We start from the raw sequence: 27,657 nt of genomic DNA on the forward strand, positions 1-27,657 counted from the left end.
TTTCGAGAAGGTGTTTGTCAAAATTGTCTGTCAGAAATAAATTTGGTATCGTATACCAGGTTTATTTAAAAATTTTCGAACTGTCAAATTTAAGTGAAAATTCTCCAAATGGAACACAGCATAAGTTGTTAATAACTTTTTGCACAGAAGTTTATTGAAGTTATTTACATTTATATTAGAAGTTATTGGGCAATATTGAACAAAGTTTGAGTTTTTGGCAGTTTTTCCCCTAAATTTTCTCATACACAATTTAAAGTGCTCTTGTAAATCCAGATCGCTTTATCACGTTCAAATTTAGCCCAGTCTTTGATAACCTCAAAATGAACCAAAAGAGCAGTGATGAGCAGAGGGTTGCAACGTTGACCCACCCTAATGTATACACAACAGCTCCTCGGTTTGCCTTGGATCGACCTAAGATTGTGTGTAGCGTAGGTAAATCTCCATGCGAGGTTTAGTTGCATTTGGATTTCGACACGAGCAAGGCATATCTCGTATACAAGACACACCAAAAAGGTGGGTGCCCATGGCCTGCCTCCAGCCTACAACACTGACTGCAGGAGCCTTCGCAAGTGCAGAACTTTCACTCCGGAGGGTCTGTTCCTAATCAGGTCCCAACGCCGTAGATCGATCGGTTGAGGTCCGTCGTTTGTCGCGTTGTCATCGTCCGGTGTTTAGACGTAGTAGGCGCGAATCTGCGGTCACTTATTTCGAGCAGGTGTTCTATTTTTAGGGCTGTGTGAAACATGGCACTTGAGACAAAATTGTCTCTAGTCGACAATTAATGATGGGCTAGCAGCAGAAAGAGTTTTGTGAATCACGTAGAGAGTGGACAGAAGAATCTGTATTAGTGTGAATCCCTGATGAGTCCAAAATCAAGTGTTTGTGTGTACATATCTTACTTTTCGTATTTTACTATCCACCACTTGGGCTCTGTGGCAATGAAACGTAGCCTACTAGGTGTAGTTTAGAGTGTCTGCGGTGTTTTGCAGAGGTGGTTCCATGTAGCTCCAGTCACAAATTAGGAGTTTTGAAGCGAGAAATTATCGTTCATTGACTTGAGGAAGAGAGTGCGGTTTCAATCAAAAGCTGCAGTGATAGATAGATGCACGTACTAGAGTGTGTGTAGCTTTAAAACAACAAACAAAACATGTTTCCCACCCACACAGCGCAAAGCAGAATGAAAGCATTGCACTGTATTCTACCCACCCAACGCACACTACTGCGATGGGTCGTCTTTTTTATGTTTCTTTTTCCCGATTCAGCATAAAATGTTGCAATTGTTTCCTTGGTGATTTCGGCATCTGGTGGGATGAACACCCGTCTCGGACCGTCATTCGTCTAATGCTTTAATATTTAATGTTATGACTGCTTTTAGCACTTGTAAAAATCGATCGCCTATGGGGAAATGGATCGCAAAACTTGTCAGTCACGTTTCATCGCTAGTATCGCGGAAGATTCCTTAGACGGGAGGAATTCCATTCAGTTAAAAATCCGAGAAGTAATATGATTCACAACGTGTGCGCTGAGTGCGAGCGTGAGACGGACCAGAAAGAAAGAAATCTAGACTATGTTTACTATATGTGCGTGTTTTGTCTTTCCAAGTCTATGCAGTAGTGCGCGGAGATTGCAATGGTTGATTTAGTGGAGAATCAGAGCGTATCGAGTCATCATTGCTGCCGACGTCTCTGCAAAATCGTTCAATCTAGTAATCGTTGTTTTCCAGAGAACTGCAACAAGGCCACCTATGTTGGCATGTGGAGAATGTGCTTGTAAAAAGGCGATCGCAAAGAGTGGGATTAGTCTTTTTGTAAAAATAAAAAAAAAGAAACAAGAGAAGAGAAAGATTAACAACTACATACAGGCTTAGCAATGCAGGACAGTGTTAACGTGTTGAACGATGGTGATGACGGTTCTAATCCTACGGAAGCGAGAAATGGCAACGATATCGATCTGAACAGCGCGAACGAAGACAGTTTCCGGGAGAAAATCAGCGAATGCATTCGCATTAAGCAAAGCCTAGGCGCCTCGTCGTTTGCCAGTGATAGAAATATTCGACCCGCTTCCTTACCAATTAAAAAGTGTTTCAATTACAACGAAGATGGTGCTGGTGTTGGTAGTAGCAATGGCAAAGTGGACACTCAAGGCGAATTAAGCTTGCAGGGGCTGCTGAATCAGTCGCGAGCCGAGACGGCAACGACATTCCTCAGCCCAAGTGAAGGCCAATTTTGGAAGCGCTATGCTGAGGTGTCAAAGTTCACGAAAGACAATAGCAATAGCAGCAGCGGTGGTGGTGGTGAATGGGCTGCGAAGAACCGTCGAAGGTAAGTCCGCTACGGTCCATGAAGCGCTGAACGCTAGAATGACTGATTCGTTCCTCCCGTTGCAGATCGGATACATCGTTTATGTTAGCGAAGCAGCGATTATCGTCTTTTGGTGTAGGAGAGCATACGACAAATGCCGAGACAATGGACGATGATTTAGCGCCGCTCTTGCCCAGTAAAAGAGAGCTGTCGCAGGAGGACATCTATCAAGTAAGTTGTCGTGACGGCCTCTTTAGTTAATGGAAGTTTAGTACAATGGAGCTATTAGCGGGGTGGATGAGTTGGGGGTTGGGTGGGAGGTGGTGATTACAATTATACTAATCTTGTTTGGAAAAGTTGTCAGAGTAGGTAATCCAATAATCGTGGCTTACTTTGCGTGGTTTTTCGCCAACAACCAACGCCTACTGTGGTAATGTGGGTGCAACTTGTGGAATTCAGGGACGAAGGAAGAATTAAAAAAAAGTGCACAAATTAGGCAGCAGGCATCGACATTGGCTGAATGGTCAATGCTTGAGGAGTAATACGATTTCCTAGCTATTAGCTATTGCTTTCGTTATTCGAATTGATGAACTAATGGGCTGTTACGATTTAGTAAGCAAATATTATTGCTGACAGCTTTGAGATTCCTTCTTTTTGGATAAAAAAAATGTTTTGAGCTTTAATTCCATTCCAATTAGGTTTAATTCTTTCTACGATTCGATGCCGAGCCATCGCCCGGAGGAAATTCCCATGAATGGAATGTTCTATTCGGTGATGAATTATTAGACCGAACGACATTACGCTAAATGCCATTAGGCAGAATGGGTCACTAGGCCGAGTTTCATTAGGTTAATGGGTTGAGAATGGGTTATTTGGCAGTAATTTTAATAAGTGTTCCCATTTCATTATCTGGTAGCTGTATTGTTCCGATAGCAGCAAAATGAAGGCATATATTGGAGCATACTTCATCCAAGATGTTACAAATTATTGCTTCAATGTACCTCGAAACAACCGCTCATATTTAAAAGAAGTAAAAATCTCCTATGAAATATATTTAACAAGAATTTTTTTTCAGCTAAGCCCATTTAAACTCAAAAGAACTGTTCAGCTGTGAAAGATGGAGACTAGACTGATGCAAAATTTGAAATTTTCGCTTCACAGTGCTCAAACGGTTCCAAATTGGGTCTTTATAAACTTCCCAATATTTGAACTCATTTAGTGAGAAACTGACTTGGCACAAACCATTTGAAGATTATACGGAAAACCCAAATTTGTTGTTCATGTATATCCAACAATTCACCATATCGCTTTGCTTTAAAAAATGATACCTTTGCTGGTACAAAAATTTTACAGCTACAACTTTGTTGAAGACCACTTTTCGATAAAATGCAAGGAACTAAAGTTATTAATGATGGCTGATGTCTTATGATTATGCTCAATTGGAGTTTCTAGCGCCTACAGTGTTGCCCACAAAACAGCTGCTTGATCATGTCAAAATGTGTTCAGTCTCTTAAACAATTAATAACTATTTAAATTGATGATTGGCTAAAAAACCTATACTGTGCAAAGTTGTAGCTGAAAAAAAAATTACATAAGAATAGCTATAGAACTTTTTAGCAGTATAATATGGAAAAAGGCTAGAAGACAATGAACAATAAGTATGGATTTCCCATAGTATGTTCCATATAAACTTCAAATGGATTGTGCAAAGTTGTGCGTTCACATTTTGGGATGTTCATCAGTACCTAACAGTCTCAGAGTGTTGGAGACTGTCTCAAAGAATAGTCTGATTTCAATATATCACTTTTCTAGTTTTGTGCTAATAAACCATTCGGCTTAATGGCTTTTGACATAATGACCCATTCGGATTAATGTCCTTTGTTCTAATGGCATTTGGCTTAATGGCTCTACACCATTCTATTCATTTAATTAGAAAAAAAGTTACTTACATCCATTAGCTGAACTATCCTTTTTACAAATTTCCAATCTATCGCATTCATTTCATTCAAATTACTGAACCTCTCGAAAACAGTGGGCAATTAATAATTTAATTCAAGCAGTTTAAAATGACGTATCCTTACCACCATATTTTGAGATCAAAGTAGCCAAAAGTGGTGCGTTTCATAATAAAATAATAATTGATTGGTCCAGTTTTGTGAAATCGTTGGTGGAAAATCACGCTAAAACTGCTTGACGAAGAGGTTCACCCAATTAAAAAAAATAATTCTAGCAGTTCAAAATGACGTTTATTAATCGTCGTAGTGTGGGTTTGCTACGCCCTTGACAAACCGTGAAAATCGGAAGTTATTAAAGTTTTAAAACCTTTCGATCCGCATCATGCTCGTGGCATCTAGCCGTAGCCGAGCCTCGTAGCTTCCGTAACTAAATGTCCACGGGTTTCACCTTATACGCTGCCCTTCTACTTGTAGCTTATAAAGGTCACCTAGTTGGACACGATCGAAACGAAATATCCGTTTGTATCTAAATTTGGAGCGAGTTTACATACATTTCACAGGAGATTTTGAAACTTCCCATGTGGACATTATGGTCCATTAGGTATGTATTCATTGGTAGTGAAACCAATTATTTAATCCTGAAGAAACCGATCGAGTTGGAACCATTGAGTTAGAAAGAGGGATGAACTGGCTTCTTCTGATTTTTAACCGTTCAAAAATGCTCCATTTTCGCAAAGACAGTAATTATAGATCAATGGTTGGATAGGTACTATGGATTTACCTTACCTCGATTGACTTTCCACTTAACAATAATTAGCCTTGTAGATGTAAGATGATACCTCTATTGCAAATCCAACGACCCATTTCAAATATGATTGCACGCAGAACAAATTTCTCTTACATACAATGTAATGTTGAATTTATTACATCCTCTGCATATGTTTCATACAACAAACGTAATGACAGTTTTTGTAATGGATTTTAACGACCCAGCAAGTTTTTTCAGAATAAATATTTTTGTAAAAAATTTCACGGGACGATTAGATTAGATTAGAAATATTTAGAGGGAGAGATGGGCGATACTCCAATTTGATATATATGCACCGTCAGTTCGTTATATCACTATGAATGTGAGTGATAGTCGCACTATGACTATGCATTTCACCCCAAGAAGGTATAACTTCCTTAATGAAGTTCGTTGCAATATTTTGTTCAGTAGACCATTAGGCATTAGGACACCCTTACCGAGAAACCGGAGTCTTCGCTGAATTAATGCACTACATGGACACAGTCCAAAGTTTCAACTTCAAAATTACAGAAGGGACATATATCATCTATCAGCTTACTTATTTTTCTAAGATGATATTTGCTTGGACAGTGTCCGATGAATAGACCAGTCAGCGTACTCAGATCTATTTTTTTTCAAACGAAGTAGGCTGCGTGTGATTCTATTACAAGGTGTAATTAATCTTTTTGATTGTCGTAATGCTGAAAGAGCTCTCCAATTGGAATCAATCATCGATGATTCCCAGATTCTAAGCTCGGATTTTAAGCAGGGTGTAGATACCCCACAAAATGGCTGAGGTCCGATGAAATCAGTCGAAGAGCCAATTCTTGCTAAAGAATCGGCTATTTCATTACCCTCTATACCACAGTGACCAGGTACCCAGTATAGGTTAACACTATTAGTTGTAGCCAGCTGTTTCAAGGATGCACTCCCAAACGAGCTTCAAGGAACAACTCCCAAACTTTGACTGGCATGTGTATACTTTTAAAGCATTCAGTGCTGCTTAACTATCAGGGAAAATACAGATATTGGCATGTCTGTATTTTCTAGTCAAACAAATATTTGTACATGTTAAAATAGCATGTCCTAATCCAAGATATTTCACATTGATGATCACAGTCAAGCAGACCAGTTTTGGTGAGATCATTCCATTTTTATCTATAAATTAGGAATTTTTGAAACATTGGAAGGCATTTGGTTGGATCCTTCAATTATACTATATTGTATAGGCCATTCATTGCATCACATATGATTGTTGGATTCACTCTCACATGGCTCGGAGCGTTTGGTACGGTATGTCCACGCATCCTTCTAACCTAACGCGTTATCTAACCTAATCATTTTCCAGGATGCTTTCTTGTACTGGCTGCATTTGTATTAGATTAGATTAGATTAGATTAGATTGGATTGGATTGGATTGGATTGGATTGGATTGGATTGGATTGGATTGGATTGGATTGGATTGGATTGGATTGGATTGGATTGGATTGGATTGGATTGGATTGGATTGGATTGGATTGGATTGGATTGGATTGGATTGGATTGGATTGGATTGGATTGGATTGGATTGGATTGGATTGGATTGGATTGGATTGGATTGGATTGGATTGGATTGGATTGGATTGGATTGGATTGGATTGGATTGGATTGGATTGGATTGGATTGGATTGGATTGGATTGGATTGGATTGGATTGGATTGGATTGGATTGGATTGGATTGGATTGGATTGGATTGGATTGGATTGGATTGGATTGGATTGGATTGGATTGGATTGGATTGGATTGGATTGGATTGGATTGGATTGGATTGGATTGGATTGGATTGGATTGGATTGGATTGGATTGGATTGGATTGGATTGGATTGGATTGGATTGGATTGGATTGGATTGGATTGGATTGGATTGGATTGGATTGGATTGGATTGGATTGGATTGGATTGGATTGGATTGGATTGGATTGGATTGGATTGGATTGGATTGGATTGGATTGGATTGGATTGGATTGGATTGGATTGGATTGGATTGGATTGGATTGGATTGGATTGGATTGGATTGGATTGGATTGGATTGGATTGGATTGGATTGGATTGGATTGGATTGGATTGGATTGGATTGGATTGGATTGGATTGGATTGGATTGGATTGGATTGGATTGGATTGGATTGGATTGGATTGGATTGGATTGGATTGGATTGGATTGGATTGGATTGGATTGGATTGGATTGGATTGGATTGGATTGGATTGGATTGGATTGGATTGGATTGGATTGGATTGGATTGGATTGGATTGGATTGGATTGGATTGGATTGGATTGGATTGGATTGGATTGGATTGGATTGGATTGGATTGGATTGGATTGGATTGGATTGGATTGGATTGGATTGGATTGGATTGGATTGGATTGGATTGGATTGGATTGGATTGGATTGGATTGGATTGGATTGGATTGGATTGGATTGGATTGGATTGGATTGGATTGGATTGGATTGGATTGGATTGGATTGGATTGGATTGGATTGGATTGGATTGGATTGGATTGGATTGGATTGGATTGGATTGGATTGGATTGGATTGGATTGGATTGGATTGGATTGGATTGGATTGGATTGGATTGGATTGGATTGGATTGGATTGGATTGGATTGGATTGGATTGGATTGGATTGGATTGGATTGGATTGGATTGGATTGGATTGGATTGGATTGGATTGGATTGGATTGGATTGGATTGGATTGGATTGGATTGGATTGGATTGGATTGGATTGGATTGGATTGGATTGGATTGGATTGGATTGGATTGGATTGGATTGGATTGGATTGGATTGGATTGGATTGGATTGGATTGGATTGGATTGGATTGGATTGGATTGGATTGGATTGGATTGGATTGGATTGGATTGGATTGGATTGGATTGGATTGGATTGGATTGGATTGGATTGGATTGGATTGGATTGGATTGGATTGGATTGGATTGGATTGGATTGGATTGGATTGGATTGGATTGGATTGGATTGGATTGGATTGGATTGGATTGGATTGGATTGGATTGGATTGGATTGGATTGGATTGGATTGGATTGGATTGGATTGGATTGGATTGGATTGGATTGGATTGGATTGGATTGGATTGGATTGGATTGGATTGGATTGGATTGGATTGGATTGGATTGGATTGGATTGGATTGGATTGGATTGGATTGGATTGGATTGGATTGGATTGGATTGGATTGGATTGGATTGGATTGGATTGGATTGGATTGGATTGGATTGGATTGGATTGGATTGGATTGGATTGGATTGGATTGGATTGGATTGACGCGCCACGCTTTTGGCTCCTAGTTTACTCCATCCTTATGGGGAATAAAATTTCGGCCTATCATTAGGCGCGGTCGTCCATTTCGAAAAGAAAAGGCCGCGGGAAACTTTGTGCAAAGACCCCTTTTGAAAGAAGAAAAGTCGCGTGGTGAATCAAAGCCACTGATTGTTAAAATATGATTATTGGGTTCTGCCCACTCCAATTCCACAGCGCGCACACATCTTAACTAGTCAGTCCTTGCTCAAAACTAAAACATTTATTCTTGCTAAAACTTCAATAGATTTATATTATTAAATTAAATCCCAACCACGGAATGAACGAACTAAATACCTTAATGAATTCTTTCAGTCACAAACATCGTTGGTCTCCAGCTCGGAGGGCGGCATCCTAGCCGAGGGGGAGGAAACGTCCAGTGAATCGCAGGCATCGGACAATTCACGCAGTCCGGCATGTGTTCTGGGTCTAGTCGAACGGTTACTGCGAACCCACCCGGTTTGGTTTCTACCGGGAATCCAGCGTTCCGGTGCCGTTCATCTACTGCAAGGAAAAGAGGAAGGGGTAATGTTTGTTCAAATGTTTTAACAATTATATTTCAACTAACAACGCATTTGATTCCGTAGAATTTCATTGTTCGTGGTTCCAGTCAGTCGAAAACCATGGCCGTCTCCGTTCGTCTTCCCCTGGAAACCGGTCCGTACATTGAGCACTACTTGATTCAATCGAACGATGGCCTACTGAGTTTGGAAAGCTCGCGCTTCAAATTCGACTCCATCCCAGCGCTCATAGCCCACTACTCGCAGTGTTGTGATGAACTACCGGTACAACTGTGTCTTCCGAAAGCACTGCGAGAAGCGAGAAACCGGCAGCAGCTTTCCTCGCTAGCATTGCTAGGGCAGGAATTCTGGCGATACCCTATGGCATCGCCAAAACCGCGAACCGTACTATCAGCCAATTCTAGTCACCTGAACACTCCTTCCGATGCAACACAGTCCAGCGGCATCGGCTTGACGTTCAACAACAATAGGAATCAGTCGAGTTTCAACAATTTCGGTCCGGATAGTATCAATCCCAACTTTGTCGGGCCTGGCGAAACTCCCACGGATACGATATCGACGCTGAGCAGCTTCACAATTGGACCGGGTCATCAACTTATGAGTCCGGAGTCGATAGACAGTGCAGTGGTAGTTTCTCCATCAGATCCGAATCAAACCGGAATAATCGGGAAAACCAGCACCTTCAAATCGAAGCGACCGCTGCCTTCACCAACCGTGGTTTCCTGCGATGTTGAGAAGCAGATTGAAATCTTCAATGCCAACTTGTTTGGCAGCACGGATTCTAGGATAAATGAAACAATGAATTCCGGTACCTTGGAACGGCAGCTTAAGACTCCGCGGCCTACACCGCCCAATACTCTGAACATAAAACCCATAAGGTGAGTAATTTTATTCGTCTTGTGATTTAAGCCGCTGAGCATGGTTTTCAATTTTATTTTGTAGAAGTCCTCCGGCACCGCCTGCTAGGCGACTGAAGCCACCCAGTGCTGCCAGTACACCGAACGATTCCAATTCAATGTTTTCCAACAATATCACCGTGACAACGACGGTAACATTCAGCGTCGACAACCACACGAATGCGCAAATCATTGAACTGGTATCGCCTAATGAGAATAACAATAACGGTACCGGTAAAAGTTTTACAACGGTGAGGACTGCATTCGGGAATCAATTCACGATCGATGATTTCATATTAAATGTTCAGTTCCAGAGTTCCTTGAAGCGTCTTCCACCGGACGGAGAGTGTCATATTCCTGGTTCGTTCCTCAAGAACCAGGAAATAGATGACAGGACATCCGACACATCGGAGAGTAATCTCATGGCTATTCAATCACCGTTGGGCAGCAATGGAAATCCGTTATCGTTTCGGAAAAATACTAAGATGGAGTCCAGTTCCGGTTTGTTCCATTCGACGCGTACTAGCAGGCGCAGCAAACGGAAGGAGTCGAAACATTATCAGGTATTTCATTAGATTAAAATTCATGTTTTGGAATAAATGCTTACCTTAGTTTGTTTGTTTTTAAAGGAATCCGATATTTTGGAATCCCCTTCGGTGTACTGTCGAAGCAATCTGGGTGATAAAATCAGTGATTATGAAGACCTGTGGACGCAGGACAGCAACGGGAATACCACACTCATAAAAGTGGATAAAATGTCTAGTTTTAAGACCGTTCACGATTTGCTATCACCAGGTAGAATTTTGAAGCATAAATTTCGATCAAAGTTAATTTTAATTCTTATCCCTTTGTAGCTCAAGAAACATTCAGTCCTTCGGTGATTGATCGGCCAATTGTGCCGTACAACGATCCACCAACCATTCCAACCGACGTGCAAAAGTCATCTTTGATCTCGTCTTTCAGCAGCAGCGAAAATGTCATTCAGTTGCGACAGCATCGGGATGCGAGTAGTGATCGAAGCACCCCTACCGAATTCAATCATCGAAATGTGCTGAAAACGTTCTCACCTACTTCGATGCACGAAAAGCCACTGCACAATCCAATGCTTGAGCCTCGATATCGGATGGGTCTATGTTTTCCCAATCGGTACGATGCGAACGGGAACGATCACCACCGGACGGAGACGCCTCCGTTGTTGAACAATGGCGGTGCGACGGGCCCGTCGAGTAAACAGGACAGTCCATTCTACGCTGATCCGGCCGATGTACTGAACAGTATTGTGAGGAGAAGTCCCTTCAACAGATCGACGATGTTGCCCAGCAATCAGAGGCATTCGGAGCCTCCGAAGCAGCACCTGATCGATGCCCATTCGCCGTTGATGTGGGCATCGGCGGAACAGGATATAAGGCAGAAGGTGCGTGTGCGATTGGGCCAATGTTATTCGGTTGGGACTAGGAGAAGTGTACCAGTTATGGGCAGGCGTGGAAAATCATTTGCATTCATTTCGTGCATTCATTTACATTCATTTGCTCCTAACTTTTCACATCAACAGGATTTCACAAAATGATGTATAGAGCTTGTGTAGGTTTTGTTGTTAGCTACAACTTTTGGTAAAAATTCAAATCCGTATCTCTTATGCATGACGAAACAGAGCGAATAGAACTCACTACTGTTTTTCAGTGAATGTATTTTATATTCACTGAAAAACAGTAATAAGTTCTGCCCGCTCTAATTCGTTATGCATAAGAGATACAGATTTGAATAACAAGCAAAAGTTGTAGTTAATAACAAAACCTACAAAAGTTTCATACATAATTTTGCGAAATGCTGTTGATGAAAAAAGTTAAATGCAAATGAATGTAAATGAATGCATGAAATGAATGTAAATGATTTTCCATGCCTGGTTACCCGAGCAAAGTCCAGCATCAAAATGACAGCAAATTGAAATCAAGTTTTGATATCAACATCAAACTGAAATCATAATTTGATTTCAGTTTACGCAATTGACAATTTTGATACCTAATTTTGTTTTCATTTTGCTGTACATTTGCTTTTAAAAAATTTGTTGTTGCGGGTTTGTTTTCATTGCCTTAGCATAACATCAAATTGAATACTTGTTTTGTTATCAACAGGAAAAATGGATATCAAATTTAGTTTTCCGTTTGCTTTCACTGATAGCAGAAATAGTTTTCAATGTGATGTCACAGGAAGATTTGTATGCTCTCAATTTTGATTTTTTAACCGTTAAAACGACCAAAACGACAGCAACCTGAGTAATCATTATCAGCGAAATCACAACATCAAATTTAGATTTCAATTTGATATCAGACTTTGCTCGGGTATGGCACTAATCCTCTAAAAAGCTTGAATTTTTAATAAAATTAAAAAATCCACAAGAAGTTAGTCTCCATGCTGTTCTGCATGACTATGTTGAAAAATATGTACTGTGGACCCTCGTTAATATGAACGAAACTTCGTGCATATTAACGGGGTTCATTTTTAATTTGAACTGCTAGTAGCCCTACGACCATCAGAAAAGCGAGTTTCTGGTAACCTTATTTGCTGTTTTGTTTTGATTCTGCGTTCCATTTCGGATCGTTCTATTTTACTTCACTCCATTCCATGTACTAAATGACATTTGAGCGACTTTTAGTTTGCATGGTGTGCAGATTAGCGGAGTTCAAACTTAGACGTGCTCAGATTAAAACGGTCAGATTACTGGGGGTCCACGGTATAAACTTATTTTGAACATGAGCTAGGTCGTATGTCTAATTAGGGGAGCACTAGTGCCATAACTGGCAGTGAATTTCTGCATTGTCGAATCACAGTCATTCCGTTCAAATGCAAATGCTTTCTAGGACGAATTAGTCAATTTATTGCATTGCATTGTGTGTCTATATCTCCACAGAATCTAATGGCGGCATCGCTCGATGAACTGAAAAATACCAGAAACATGCAACAACAACAGCAACAGCAGCATAGCAGACTAACTCAGACGGACAAGCTGAACTTTGAGCGGCTGTCGCTCGAGCAAACGGAAAACAATGACTATGATAATGACTTACGCTGGCTGAGTGAACAAACAAAACCCAAAACTCCCCAACTGACACCAATGGAAGCGATGGTCCAGAGGAATGTGAAAATACTGCAACCCGACGAATGCCGGACGGTAACCGTTCATCAGATAATAGCCAAACGATTGCCACATCTTGACTTGCCAGAATTCCCTTCGAACAGCAATGGGGCCGAGTCAAGCAGGACTCACTTAATTGAGAATAGCACCGGTACACTGACCAGAACTCAGCGAAAATCGGCTTATGACAATGTGGAGAAACAGGCTGCAGGTAAGATATGCGATGTTTATTCTGGTAACAGTACCATTGATTTGAGAATTTCCTAAACTAGGATATGCGACGTCCCTACTGAACAGTGCACAGTCCGACGACGGCACGGTATTCTCCGAACCGTGGGATAGTTCTCAATGGGACAGTTTTCTACCTCAGGACAGTAAGTTTTGAAATTTAGAAAGCAAATATCAGAACCGAACCAACATTTACCTTTTTCCGCTTCAGACAATGCCGATACCATGCCAGTGGGGGACGTCCACGGTGGTGGCGGTGGTAGACTATCCGAACGATGCGGATCACGGAATGAGCTGTCGTCCTATAACAGTATGTCGTTGCGTCGCGATGGAAGATCGAAAAAGTGCAATACCACGTCGCAGAAGGTTGCCACGATACTGCGGTCCAGAAGCTGCCGGGATCGAGAGATACTATGTGAGTTTTCGCTTCTAAGGGCTGTTGGCCTTATCAATTGCAATTAATTCGACAAACGAGCGATTTATCTGTACAAAGCAGTACGAACTTTATGGAAAAATTTCTAGCATGCATTCTTTTCCGTCTGACTTGTTTGAGTGTTCAGTGCAAACAATTAGTTTCTCGTTGGCTATGCTGTAGCTATAGTCGATGATTTCAAAAAAATGTCATGAATTTCTTATCAACTGTTAGGAAACACATCAAAGGACTATGGAAAAATTAGTCAGATAATGCTACTCGATTCCTTTTCCGTGTCATTTAATATTTAAAAATGCCACAAAACATTTGCAAATAAATCAAATTTTCACGGTGGAATGTATGGGAAAAATATAAACTTACATGGTTGGCAATGAAAGTATCGAAAAAGATTGAATGAACAGTTTTTCTACAATATTTTTGTTCGTTTTCCAAATAATTTGGAAACAGTAGGCTGCGGGATTTTGACATCTTTAAAAGAGGTGCACAACCAGGTGCCAGGCAACCATTACAAATTCTACAGCATTTGACAGTAGCCAAAATCTCGGGCTTTATTCCATTGGCTTTACGTGTTGTGGGCCAAATTTTACAGCTGGATATTAGCATCGAAATCATGACCACCAGCCAAGCCCGTGTGCACAACTTTGTCCGAGACGTCAAGTCTCCAGAATGTCAGAGTAAAAAGATAGATTGTGGTGCCATCTACGAGCTTCGAACAATCTGTTTCTGTCATCAGAGGGTCCTTATTGTAATGAGAAACTTCGCTGAAGATATCTAGTCACAGAAATGATTCGTCGGTCGATTGCAAGAAAATTGGAGACCGAAAAATGTGGATAACTGAGAGAAATTAATTATGACGAAAAAAAAAAAAGAATTGCCGACTAGACTCGAAATTACGATCGTTGAGATTATCAGACCTGTGCTTTATCCACTGCTCTCTACATGCTTCAAAACATAAATAGGCTAAAAGCGAATGAGAAGCGCTCATAGTACGATAATTTGATTCCGCATGCTTTTTCTGCTATAGGGAAATTGGATAGAATCGATGCAAGTTTGTGCGTCGTTCTACAATTTTGTAGATAAAAAGCTTGGTGGTCGAAAGCGAAGACAGAACACGAAATTAAAAGAAGATAACAAATCATTGGATCGTCTGCATGGCCAACTTATATCATTCTCTACGGTGTTCACTGCGGAGGATGATAGGAAATGCAACTAACATTGAATGTAACAAATTTTTGGTTTGGGTGTTTACTTCTAGATAGAGCTGGAACTAGAGCGTAACAGCTTTAGTAAACAATGACTTATCTCGATGATTTCTAGAAAGTAATAATCGCCCATGCAAATCAGCATGGCCATCGGGTAGATGAAAACTTGTTTTAGTGTGCGTTACGCCCTTATACTAGCTATATCTAGACTTGTATGAGGTTACCTAAACTTGTATGTAGCTTTCTGAACTTCTGTTATGATATCAAAGCATTTTTGAGGTTCCTTGAATTTTGTTTCGTTCTCTGGACATCTTATTAAATAGTAGGCATCGTGGACCCACGTTAATCTGAACGACACTTTGTGCATATTAAAGGGGTACATTTTTAATTTGAACTTCTATCCTACGACCATCAGAACAGCGTGTTTCTGGTAGACCTATTATCTGTTTTGTTTTGATCCTGCGTTCCGTTTCACATCGTTCCACTTGCACGGCGTGCAGATTAGCGGGACTTAAACTAAATAGTGTTCAGATTAAGTAGGTCAGATTACCGAAGGTCGATGGTATTGAAGTTCTCCAAATTTCCTGAATTTTTTTGGATCTTAATAAATGTTTCCAAACCATTTCAAACATTTCCTAAACTTTTCGGAAGTCCGTTAATTTTTTTCAAAGAATCCCAAACTACGCGGAGTTTTGTTCAATAGCTTATTATGGGAAGTCATTCACATTTTTCAAAAGTTCGGCCATTTTGAACAATGTAAAAAAGTTTAAAATGGCGTATTTTTTTCAACAAATCAAAACTCAAAAACTTCTATTCCAATGACGTCTGAGACAAAGTTGGAGCAATAAATAATAACGTGCCAGATTTGGAAATAATATTTTTGAATCTGGAAGTGTGTTTATGATACCATTATCCATTTGATAAAGGTAGAGTGAACATGCGGGGCTTATTGTAAGTAAAAGTGACCTCGGAGTGGTCGTGAATTACCAGGCATTCTGAAATGGGTCACTGGAGCTGCAATAGAGCTAACACCTTCTAACTCCCGGACTAAACCTGCTTTAATTTAAGGGTAATAAAAAGCAGTTTTCTTCCATAATAACACTGCCGGACAGTGGGGGTTAGATTGTACACACACACACACACACAACTTTGTCTCAAACGTCATTTTGATTGGAAGTGACATTTTTAGTTATGATATGTTGAAAAATATCGAATACGCAGTTTTGCCTTTTCTAGCATGATTCAAAATAACCGAAATGGGCCTATGTCCAAAACGTAAAGAAATCGGGTTTTGATACCATTCTTTAGCACCGCTTGATAGCCGAGGGGGACGACTCTATCTACGATGCAGAAAAGATTGTGTGTTTGGTGTGGCTAGCTGTGCGTACGCTCAGTAGATTGAAAGAAGATTGATGACGATTCTGAAGATTTCCTGCGAAAAGATGATGCGCGATGCAAGTAGATGCGAGAAATGAAAGAAGATTTTTCGAAGATTGATTCGCTAGTGTGAAATTTGTTGAGCATCTAGACTTGAGATTTAGATGTGTCACCTCTCTCGTTGATAGCTATTAATCGTGTAGGTAAGTTCCGTAAAATCGAGAAAAATCATTAAAAATAACTCGATTTTCGAAACGGCCGATCAACGAAATTTTTCGATTCATTAATAGGCACGCTAAAACCATAGAGGTAACTCTAAAACTAGAAGGTCCCGAAATAACGTGCTCAACTTTTTGGCTCAGCTCTGGTACTCTTTTCGGTCCCAAGCTAATCGATTCACCCCTCGAAACAGAGGAAATTTTATCTGTCAAACTTTCATAGCGAATCAAAACAAACATTGCGTAGCACTAGAATTTCGACTAGAATGCGGTACGTTAATCGTTTGCTTGGGACCAATAGGCTAGTCAAGAAGTGAACCAATTTAAAATCATTAGTTATCGTATTGCTAAACGGCCAACCATTCATTTATTTCATTTAATTGATAAGCCTAGTGACATAGAACGACCGATGATTGAAAATTTTCAAACCAAAGCTAGGCCCTACTGCTTTAGGCAGGGCCGATGATTTGTTTTGAATTTATTTGACGTTGCGAAAAGGCTTAGCAAAGGGCGTACCATTTCTGATGACAAGCACAACGGCTTAACAAAAAGGGCCTATCCATTGAAAGATTCACAAAAAGGCTTATTAATTTATGAAATTAAATTGTTATCGATTTTCATATATTTTTGAAAGTTTTCCGCATATTTTGGATGTTGTATACTGAGATACAGTTACTTTTGTTATTGTGAATAATATAAATGTCTAAAATACTACTCCTACACTTAAATGAAGTCCTTTCAAACTTCTCTGAAGTCCTTCCAAACTTCTTTGAGATGTTCCTTGAATCTTTCTGATAATCCCTAAACTGCAAGGGATTTTCTTGAGAATCGTTAAATTTCACTGATAAAGTCCATTGATCTTATTCAAACTTCAAGAAGTTCCTCAAACCTCTGCCAGGCAGCTCTGAATTTTACCCACATATATTTGGGATGTTCCCTGAGTTTTCTTAGATTTTCTTAAATGCAATGAAGTTCCTTCTACCTCTCTAAACTTCTCTAAACTTATCCGAGAAATTCTAGAACTAATGAAAATCGATTGAGCGGTGTGAAGTAAAATTGATAAGGTAATATAAATGAACTTTTGGGTGCTTTAGCGAACTTTTACGCTATCTTATCTGAACACAATTCTTCCTACAGGGAATTTGGTCAATTCATGAAGCAAATCAGGGTGAATGATATTAAGAAACGAAAAGTGCCAACCCAACAAACAATTTTAGCTGCAGGTTAACTTATACAGGCAAAAATTAGCTGCATAAGGCAAATTTTGGCTGTATAAGCTAATCTGCAGCTAAAATTGTTTGTTGGGAATATACCTTTTTGACGTTTAATCCTCTTACTCTTTATAGCACACGGGGATGGATTGCTTCATTGTTATCGCACAAATTTGTTTTCCTCTTGCTCGCACTTCTTCGATTTAGATGGTGCAGTAGTGTGGGCCGATAAAATGACAAAAAGCCATATAGGTTAAAGCCTATACAAATACATACCAACATATGCACATTAGGGTGGCCCAAAATTACACTTTGTTTGGAAACCTCGGAGCTCAACCTCGAAATGATAGCTAAGGATGACACGCAACGTGATTAAGAGGTGGGATACCTGAGATGAGATTTTTTGAAAAAAGTCGAATTTTCATAGTCATTGACATACATATGTTTAATGCATCAACCCTTTTATATTTTTAACACATTCCTTAGGGGCCCTATTATATAAGAAAAATTGTAACGGCCTGCTATTTTGATACCCCATTTGTTCATGATATTTTTATGTGGCTAATGACTACTACTGATAGCTATACATACATTCTTCATGATTTTTTGTAATCGTATTTTTGCATATTTTCGATAATTTTTACCCTTCTTTTTCGCTTGAAAAAGGGGAGGGCAGAGTATCATATACCAATCAACTAAGTTAGACACGATCGGACAATCTCTGTGTGTGAATGTGTTTCTGTGACGAAATAAAGTAAGTCGTGTGTCTTGGCAAACAGTAGACTGAATCGAACGCAACAACCGCCACATGAAAGGTATTGTAGTCCCATAGAACGTTATTGAATATGTTTGGAAACCACACAAAATCGATATCGGCTCAATGCAAAACTCATGGGTCAATTAGCTTTCTTGGGATTCTTCTCGGATGAGTTTTGGGATATCTATTGGGATCGGTACTTACTGTAATTACCCAAAGGGGTATTCAACTCTGCACACCTTAATCTTTGCCAAGAGTTTTGGCAGTGCCGAAAGCTGTGCCAAGCGTTGTGCCGATTATTCTGAAGTAGGCCGAAGTGTATCAATCAAGGTGTCAATATCCCATGAGTTTGGCAACCCTGAAGTTAAGCTTTTTGTGATTGTGTTTACATTTTCAATTTGTCTAATTCATGACCATGGTTCATGGCAAATATTAAGCTTCATATTCATTAGAATGAGAGCGGATTGGGCAGTGGAAGAAGAACCTATACGACCCGTCCACAAGAAACGGACGGCGTACGAAATTTTCACCAGCTGCCAGCAAAATGCTCCCCGACAAAATCAAACCCAGAACTCGAACGGATGAAAGTTCCCTCCCACCCTAGAAACAACATCCTCGAAATAGTTCTGATCGACTCAGAGCTACGCAACCTCAAAGACATCACCCAAGCTTATCGTATCGCAGATTATGATGTCTCCTACCATCACTCAATTACACACGTTCAAGTTCACGATCCTTTGCATATGTGATAACTTCCACAAGGTACCACCAAAACCATAAAATGTCGACCCACTTCATATCTGTCATACCACGGAAATGGTGCACGATCCAGATAAACTTCACATCTGCAGTTCAACTGTACCCTGTGGTTGTTTTTGTTGTTGTTCATCTGCACGCCCATGGGATCTTGCCGATCAACAAATTACTTATTGTCGTCATGTGTCATGTACTTTCGAGATTGAGCAAGGCCTTATAATTGATTGATTGGTAGGCCACCTATCGCACCGAAGTCCATACCAATTGAAACCAATGACTGGCAAGGATACCTGAAGAAAAACGTAGGAGAAAACGATAAAATTTTCATCCCGGATTCAAACCTGGCCGAAAAACAAAACCCATCATCCACAACCCCTATGATGTGTTCGGTCTGCATAACAACCTTGTAAAACAAAACCAAAATCCTTCGCAGCTGGCACAATATTGTCGTCGTTCAGAGGATTTTTGTTTATTCAGTTCGCCGATCGCATTCCGCACCGTACCGTCGTATTGGACGATCTTATAGGCATTTGGCCAACCGTTGCTGGAGGGAACCTATTTTGGCCATCTTGACTGTCGTATCGACCTTCTTGACCGATCATGGTGTGAAGCTATTCTGGACGAAACCACGAGCCGCTGGGATTTTCGCTACGTATCGGATGAGATAAACTTAGTTTCATGGTGCAGGCAATACTCACAGAATTTTTCCTTGGAATTAGAACCCCATATAGAAGTCTAATGGAGTAAACAAAGAAGTCAACCTTAGCAACGATTGGCAAAACGTCTACTCTCGACAGTGATGCCGTTTTATATTATGTCGATTGCATCCTACTTGTCAACGTAAAAAGCCGAATAGTGTGCCATGCTGTGTTTCGGCACAATGTGCAGAGTTGACACTCCGACCAGCTAATCGTTTTGTTTCGTATGTTAATCTTTCGTTTTTTAAATCGTTCATTTAATACCAATAAAACGAATATTATAACCTGTTAAATCACTCTCCTAATCAAGTATCCGGAGCAAATACTTCTATATGTCAAATGAAATCAAAATAGTCATTTACTATATTCTCATAGCTTATGTAATGTAATATCAACTTATGACTGAACTTGGCGTTAATCTGCACCAACTTTCCTATGATCCGTTATATTTGAAACATTTTTGTGCCATTTTGAAAAAATTAATCGATTCAAAAGATCGATTCAAATGATTGATTAAATCGGTGAATCGATTATCGATTCTTGCCTCAATGCTAATCATGCGGCATCTCAAATCACATGAGACTTCAAAAACTAGTTTAATGGTAGTCCTATAAAGTTTGCCTCATCTGGAAATGTTCCGGGTATCTCCAAGGACAAGGCCAGATTCTGACTTGGACGAAAATCTTCTGACTTGGACTAAGGATGCTATTTCAATGGCCTGATACTGGAAAAAAGCAGCCGGTGAGGTTGACCAGCAGCTTGTGCAGTAGTTGATGGCACGTATGAAGCCCAAAGTTCGAATTTTTATTCGAGAGGCATAATAATCGCAAAACCCATCTTGTATTTTTAAACTACAATAAATACAGAACATTATCTTCTAATAACGTTTTATTCTACACCAATCAGATTCTGAGATACATCCGATTGGAAGCGTATCGATTCTAAATTGGCATCGCTTTAGTTTCAATGTCAAACAAAAACGGTCACTAAATAAGATTTATTTGGAGAAGTAATTAAGTAAATGTTTTCAAATAGAGTTTTCCAAAGAGTTATTCAGATTTTAAGGTGCTCATTAATCTCAGTGTTTAGATCAAATTCGTTGAAGATTCCAGCTTATTGAAGGTACATTGGGATGTCAATTTTAAAAAAATGGAATCTCATCCATTAGTTTTATTTATAGCTTAAAAGTATTTTATTTATAGCTAAAATTGCGTTAACTTATGATCTAATGTCAATGATTTGGTAGCAGGGATGGGTTGCAATTAATTTCAATGCATTAGAAAAATTTACTTTTTTTTTTCAAAAATCTCATTTTGAGCTGACGTTTTTTAGAGTTGCCGTTTTTTTCATTTGTAGCGTGAACCTCCAGGTTTCCAGAAAAAGCGTTATTTTGGGCCACCCTAATGCACATGTAAGGAATTAGTATCGTAGCAACAAACTTGCATAGAATAAACTCTTCCGTTTATCACTGTTATCGCCAACGGCGCCCTGCGTTGTCTGAGTCACAAACCATTGTCCGTGGGTGTACGCTTAGCATCACATATGTTTTTCAGTGGGCTCTGAATGCTGTGTGTACGTAGGTAAAATAACGTACAATTTCCCGTTCCAATCTACCTGGTCCCATTAGCTATAGGACCTTTATACCTGGGTAAATTTTAAGACGCAGAATGGTTGGGATTTTCCCAATTCTTTTATTTCATAAATTAGCTACGGAATAGAGGACGGAATGATGAAAGCTTAGGCCACAATTGCAGTATAATGGCGCCATAGGGAACTGAGCTCATGTGAATGAACGAATGTATAGGGGAATTGGCAGGAATGTTGGCCTTTGGATTGAAAGATTGGGCCCATCGATAAAAATCTCCTGTTCTTATTTTTTTCTTATGCGTCATGTGGGTTGCTTGTGGACAATTGTAAAAAAAAATGCATACCTTCGACATTTATGTTTGGGCCTAATATTAGGGACATTTGAGCCGATATCAGGAACATTAACCCTAAATAGGTAAACTTGTTCCAGTTCTATGCAGCAGAGCAGGAGCAGGACGGGGAAAACCGATCAAGGTCATATGCCTTTCCTTTCTTCCGGTGGCGTTCCAAGAATCCCGATCCACTGCTGAGACGCATTTCCCATTGTTTGCAGTGTTTTGGTCCGCGCGTAGTAGGCCAGATCGATAAGTGCGTGTTGGCTGATGTGTTTGAATATTGATTGTACAATCCAGTTAGTGCAAGTTTTCTGTCGGTTTTGCTCTTTCGACGATCATTCTAAACAATCGAGTCGAGTGGCTATCAATTACTATTGACCATCGATCACCAATACAAGGGCGAGGTGAATAGTGTGTCTGTCTGGCTGCCTGCCTGATGAGAGCATCCTCTGAGAGGACCCTATGACGGATGCCCTCTGTAATGTATTAGTTAGATCAAAACAGAGAGAATATGCTACGCTGTTTGCAGCGGTAGTTTAGCTGGATGCGTTTTCGAAGTCGATCGAACAGTCTTTAAGTTGTGGTTAATACGATCGGAGGTAGTTTAGCGAACCGTTTGGTAGTTTGAGAAGTTTCTATTGGCCATGGCCATGTTTGCGAACTAGAAATCTTGCACAAAATCGATCGCATAGGTGAATCGGTGCAATATAATTCTTTCTGCAGCAAATCTAGGCGTTGTTCTGATGAGAAACTTCAGATTTCGTCGATTTGTACAATCCGGAAAGAATCGTCTCTCAATAAGCCATGAATTGGTTCAAAAAGTTGTCGCTCGGAAGGTTCGCGAGCCGGAATAAAAAAGATCCGTTCGCAGCGGACACTGGCACCGAGCGTGGTGCGAGTGGATATGCTAGAGTAAATCCCATTCCAAACAACCTACCGTGCAACTCGCAGATTAGTGATGCTGCAACTAACGGTAATCGAAAATGCAAACATGCTGATAAAAACAACGATTCCCAGTGGCTGCTGGACGTTGGTGGTTGCATAGTCTGTAACCAGTCGAGAAAAGATAACAGAACAATCGCAACACGGCTCGGCGTTGTTGATAGCAGAGCCGCCGGCAATGACGTGAGTAGTGTCGAATATGGGCTGAAGTCAATCATCGCATCACCACTAGACCATCGAAACTATAACGTGACCTCGTTCAGCACCATCCTCAATGACGACCGGGAGGACGATCTGGATCTAAGCGAGTACGTATTTGTGAATGAGCAGGATATAGACGTCTTCTTTGAACCGCAACCGAATGCTCTGGAATATCTGATACAGCTGGGATCGAAAATCGAGTATGGTATGACCTTGGATCAGGTAAAACCTCTTGAATCGCATAAATCATCCATCAAGAGTGATCAGCCACCGAGCATTGCCATCCAGCAAATCCACCTGGATGTCCTGGATGCTCTGAATCGATCGTTGATGGGCCCGCTCTATCGATCGTTGAAGAAAGCACCCGACAGCGAGAGCGATACCGTTCCTAGCAACGAATCCGAATCAACCAGCAACACGCTGCACGCGGCTTGCGGAATGACCCGAGAGGACAGTGCCAATGTGCAGGCACATTTTGGCCTTAACGATGCCGGCAACATCATAATCGACGTGGGTCACATCAAGGAGCAACGGGGCGAGTGTTTGAATTACAAGAAGAAGTATCAGAAAATCTTCAAAAATTTGGAATACGCAGACGAAGTCAACGAGGGAACGCGATTCCACTCGACGTGGAAACAGCTGGTTAGAAAAATTATGATTTGCTTGCGATGTGCCACGAAAGGTGAGTGATTTGCTGGTGGGAGTTCAAAGGTGTGCATGGGAATCAATGGAAGGTGGTAGTCAACATCGTGAGGAAACGATTGGTTCCGGGATTTTGGAGCGTAAAGGGGACGCGTGGTGAATTACCGGTGTTAATCGTTATGTGCGTGATGCACAGCGAAATCGACCCAAATTTGAGTTTAGTTCACTAATAATCGTCAAAAGTGTAGAAACTCAGCGATGAGTAAATTTGCCTCATGTTTTCCTGTGGAAAACCTGCTTAACATAATTTGATACGATAGACGAGAAGATGAAAGTATAGAGTTGATAGTTCCGAAAATCAACCTCGTCTCCCTCTTCGTCACGTTTTTTGCATGTCACACATTTGTAAACCCTGCTTCTCCTTAGAGCGTGACGTACTTAATGGATGCTCCCAAAGATACATGTTCCAAGAAATATTTCCAAGTTCAATCTTTCACTTTTCATAATTCGGCCTAATGACGCTTAGTAGGCCGGAAATTATCCTAACTCTACACTTGGCTTTCATGTTTTCACATAGGAAGTATGTGTCCGACATATAGTTATCATTTGTTGATCACATTGCAACAATTCTTTAGTCCAAGCGGCGCCGGTAGGCGATTATTTTGTAGTGGTAAGCGTGATTGCCTCTCACCCCAAAAGGCCTGGGTTCAATCCCAATCGGCGCTGCCAGGTGTGGAAGCATTAGTACTCAGTACGGAAAACAAGATCGACGGAAAACGCATCAAGGAAAAACAAAATTATTCTTGAGTGGGACACATAAATACGACGGGACTTTTTCTAATGTGAATGAACCTTTTGTGAAGAGAATTAATTAGCGGACTATTCCGATAAATTTAAACTTAGTGGAAGCTAACAAAAGTGATAATGGTTTTAATAGTTTGCGCAGGTGATAATCGCTAACAAAATTGTTAGCTCAGCTAATTAGAATAAAGCTTATCTGTTTCTCACACCATGTTCCACATACAAGTAGAGGATCAAGACGAAATCTGACAGCGCAAGTAGAAAATGAACCGTTGGTGACCGAGCCTGCTGCGATTTTCCAGTTTGAAATTTTTAGGGTGCATGTCATAAACATTTCAAGCTGAACAATGCATTAGGTCGTAAGTAACATTGACAGATTCTCTTCGTTGATTTTCTCTTTGCATCCTCACGGCCATGTTAAGACATTTCCAGCTATTTTCAGCACACAGATCGATGAAAGAAGCTATTATCTAGCTCATGACCAAAAACGATTCTGTACCCAACTTATTAACGAAAGAGAAAGTTGATTTAATAGTTAACCTTTATACCCCTATTACGTATTTATTTTCATTTTTTTTTCTTTATTTACAAGGCTTTCAGCCATGGGCTGGTTCGCCTTGGGATTATTTCCAGTGAAAACTTGATTTATGGATTATGATATATCCCGTAATATAGGCTGTAATGTGAACGTGGTATTAGAATAGAATCTCCTTTCAATGCTACTATATCCGCAAACTATTCGACTTTTGTCCTAGCTTTGATTATCTAACTTGTTCAGGATTTGCTGAAAGCATTCACCAACCACTGAACACGTTGATGACAGCGCGATGCGTTTATCCCGGAACCGTGGTGGTCACACCTAAAACACCCGTTTGCGCATCGCTTAGCGGCATGTCAGCTCACCGCCCATAAATCATAACCCGCTCTGCTATCAAATCAAACAAAGCGATAGTGGCAAAATTCCCATAAAATCCTCGCCTCTGTGTCTCATCCTCATCCACTTGATGATACTCGCTTTGTTTGCGCAACCAGTCCGGCCCAGAGGCTATATTTAAAGTTGAATTTTACAAACGTTTATGTCTATCTCTCTGTGTTTGCAGGCCATCCTCGCAATAAGACTGTGTTCAGCGGTCCCGGCGAATCGATCGGAACGTATGCCCTATCGCTGGCCGATGATACGGAGTCGACCTTCTCGCGGAATATATCAAACTTCATATCATGCACCAAAGAGTCGAAAGCTGCCCCGCAGGTCGTGATGCGGAATATGCGGCAGTTTATGAGCGGGATGAAGAACTACCTGGTCAAGCACGGGGAGGGCGAATTTGCCAACGAGGTGCAAAAGGCGCGTTCTCAGCTGAAGTCGGACGAGTTCCTTAATCTAGATTCGATACTGGAGGAAGTGATGCACCGGTTGGTGATTTTGCCACTGCGCGAGCATCTATATGGGCTGTTTGTCGATTACTACACCCAATCGGGTGACATCCAGCTGCTGGTGGAGAAGGTCAAGCAGGCCTCCGGACGGGGTCCGTTGGTGTTTGGAATCAAGGTAAGTCTTGGTCGGTTTCTAGCATCAATAATTGGATGATGTCACTTATATCAATCATTGCGTAAGACTCGGTTCTAATCGATGAGTATTAATGGTAATCTGGGTCAATTTTGTTTATTCAACTTATCAAACTGATTATCTCGCTCATCTACTCTTTAAAACTGTGTCTTCACAGTAGGCTGGCGTCTACCTTCAACCTCAGCCTACTACGAGAACAACGATTCGGAGTCGTTCAAAGCGGCGACTTCATTTTGAATTTCTACAGAACCTTTCAGAAGTTTACTCCATTGCAGAACACCGTTACTCCACCGAGTCCGAGTGCCCTCCGGCAAATTTCCGCTCTATTCGTGCGGCTTCAAGAAACGGAACTGCCCCTCGAGAAGCTGGATCTTCTGCTGACGGCCGTGTCTACGATCTTCGAAGCCACATCCTGCTACAACGGACAACAGCTGAGTGCGGATGACTTTCTACCAGTATTAGTGCTCGTGGTGGCCCACTGCGGCTTCATCGGAGCCGAAATCGAAGCCGAGTACATGTGGGGACTGATTCAACCATCACTGCTGAGCGGGGAGGCGGGATACTACCTGACGGCTCTGTGCAGTGCCGTGCATGTGCTGAAGAACTTTTCCCTGCATGATAACGAGGGACTTACCGGATCGGTGGAGGTGAGCTCTTGTTGGGAATTTAAACCACAATTCAATGACCGATTTTTTTTCCTGGCATCAGTGGACCTCATCAACTCTTCCGGAATGTTCGTCCGTGTTGAGGGTAATCATACCGGACGAGTACAACGGATCGATCCAGACGCGCACGTTACCAATCAGGCCGCATACAACGACAAGGGAGGTGTGCCGGATCATAGCTCACAAGGCGCGAATAACCAATGCACAGGACTACGGACTTTTCAAACTGATAGACGGAGAAGGTATGTATTGAAAAATTTGCAATCGTAGCAAGCTGTGCAAACACGGTTGTAACGTTCGCCTTCTTTGATCTACAGAAACCCTCCTGCAAGATAACGAGTGTCCCCAGGATGTGCGTATGGCAGCGTGCGGAAAACACTGCATGATCGCATACAAACGGGTGGACGCGAAAATTGCCTGGCCTACTGTAATGCCAACGAGTTTGACTGATAATCAATAGCATTATTAGCTTTTAGTCTTCGATTGCAAGCATGTGAAAAAATATACATAGACGTTTTTTTTTATTTATTTGACCAAACAAAAAAACAACAAGCATTATACATATACATGATATGGTTTCGTAAAGTGAACACTATTCTAAGTAAAAATTGGGTCCCAAGTAGTTGGGAAACTCTACTGTGACAAATAAGGGTCTATTTTGAGGATTGTTTGGCTCTCTCACTCTCTTTGGGCGTTAGTGACATTTAGTACCCCCACCCCCTCCTCTTCCCCTTTGTGCACATATTGAATTCCTCGTAGTATATGTAGTGAGTCAGCTGACAGTGACGGAAGGTCCGACGTTTAAGTAGGAATGAAAAGTGCGGTGCAAAGTGATGTTGTGACGATAATTTGTTTGGGAAATGAGTCTATAATTTGAAGGTTTACCATTATTTGATTTTTTTCGGAGGGAAAAGCACAACTGTTTTGGTTGTTTGGGTTTTACTATCAGCTCGACTGTCAAATTCAAAAGAAACTCGCTTTGATGATTTAATTTCGAAAGAAAGGTTTGAATATTTGTGGAACATGTTTCATCAAGAGAATTTTTGGATTCGATCTGTAGGTGGAGTGATTTTCCTCTCCAGGCTATTTGGACTACGCC

The 27,657-nt window shown here is 40.8% G+C and overlaps 1 protein-coding gene across 8 annotated transcripts; it reads left to right on the forward strand.

Moving 5' to 3' along the window:
- The first annotated feature begins 438 nt into the window (after positions 1-438).
- Positions 439-27,657, forward strand: spri (sprint). 8 transcript variants are annotated; one of them, XM_065239367.1, is made up of 16 exons: positions 439-513; positions 1,724-2,321; positions 2,387-2,531; positions 8,707-8,916; positions 8,979-9,790; positions 9,855-10,059; positions 10,117-10,371; positions 10,438-10,603; positions 10,663-11,222; positions 12,717-13,152; positions 13,214-13,315; positions 13,381-13,584; positions 25,430-25,875; positions 26,151-26,540; positions 26,602-26,800; positions 26,876-27,657. In XM_065239367.1, exons 2-16 carry the CDS (start codon positions 1,870-1,872, stop codon positions 27,016-27,018), a joined length of 4,725 nt encoding a protein of 1,574 aa, XP_065095439.1. In that variant the 5' UTR covers positions 439-513; positions 1,724-1,869; the 3' UTR covers positions 27,019-27,657. The 8 variants fall into 8 exon arrangements, with proteins under 8 accessions (XP_065095439.1, XP_065095437.1, XP_065095438.1 ...); XM_065239365.1 differs by lacking the exon at positions 439-513 and adding an exon at positions 521-715 and having other exon boundaries at positions 1,603-2,321; XM_065239366.1 differs by lacking the exon at positions 439-513 and adding an exon at positions 521-715.

The sequence above is a fragment of the Ochlerotatus camptorhynchus genome, unplaced genomic scaffold, assembly GCF_037179485.1.
Source record: "Ochlerotatus camptorhynchus isolate MF236.1 unplaced genomic scaffold, CSIRO-AGI_Acam_v1.1 ptg000055l, whole genome shotgun sequence".
NCBI classification, from domain to species: Eukaryota; Metazoa; Arthropoda; class Insecta; order Diptera; family Culicidae; genus Ochlerotatus; species Ochlerotatus camptorhynchus.

Bases quoted from the DNA above. Each gene is read 5' to 3' on its own strand.
- spri (XM_065239367.1), top strand. From the start codon at position 1,870: ATGCAGGACAGTGTTAACGTGTTGAACGATGGTGATGACGGTTCTAAT. The intron at 2,532-8,706 runs GTAAGTTGTCGT...GAATTCTTTCAG, and splicing joins CGCAGGAGGACATCTATCAA to TCACAAACATCGTTGGTCTC. The intron at 9,791-9,854 runs GTGAGTAATTTT...TTTATTTTGTAG, and splicing joins CTGAACATAAAACCCATAAG to AAGTCCTCCGGCACCGCCTG.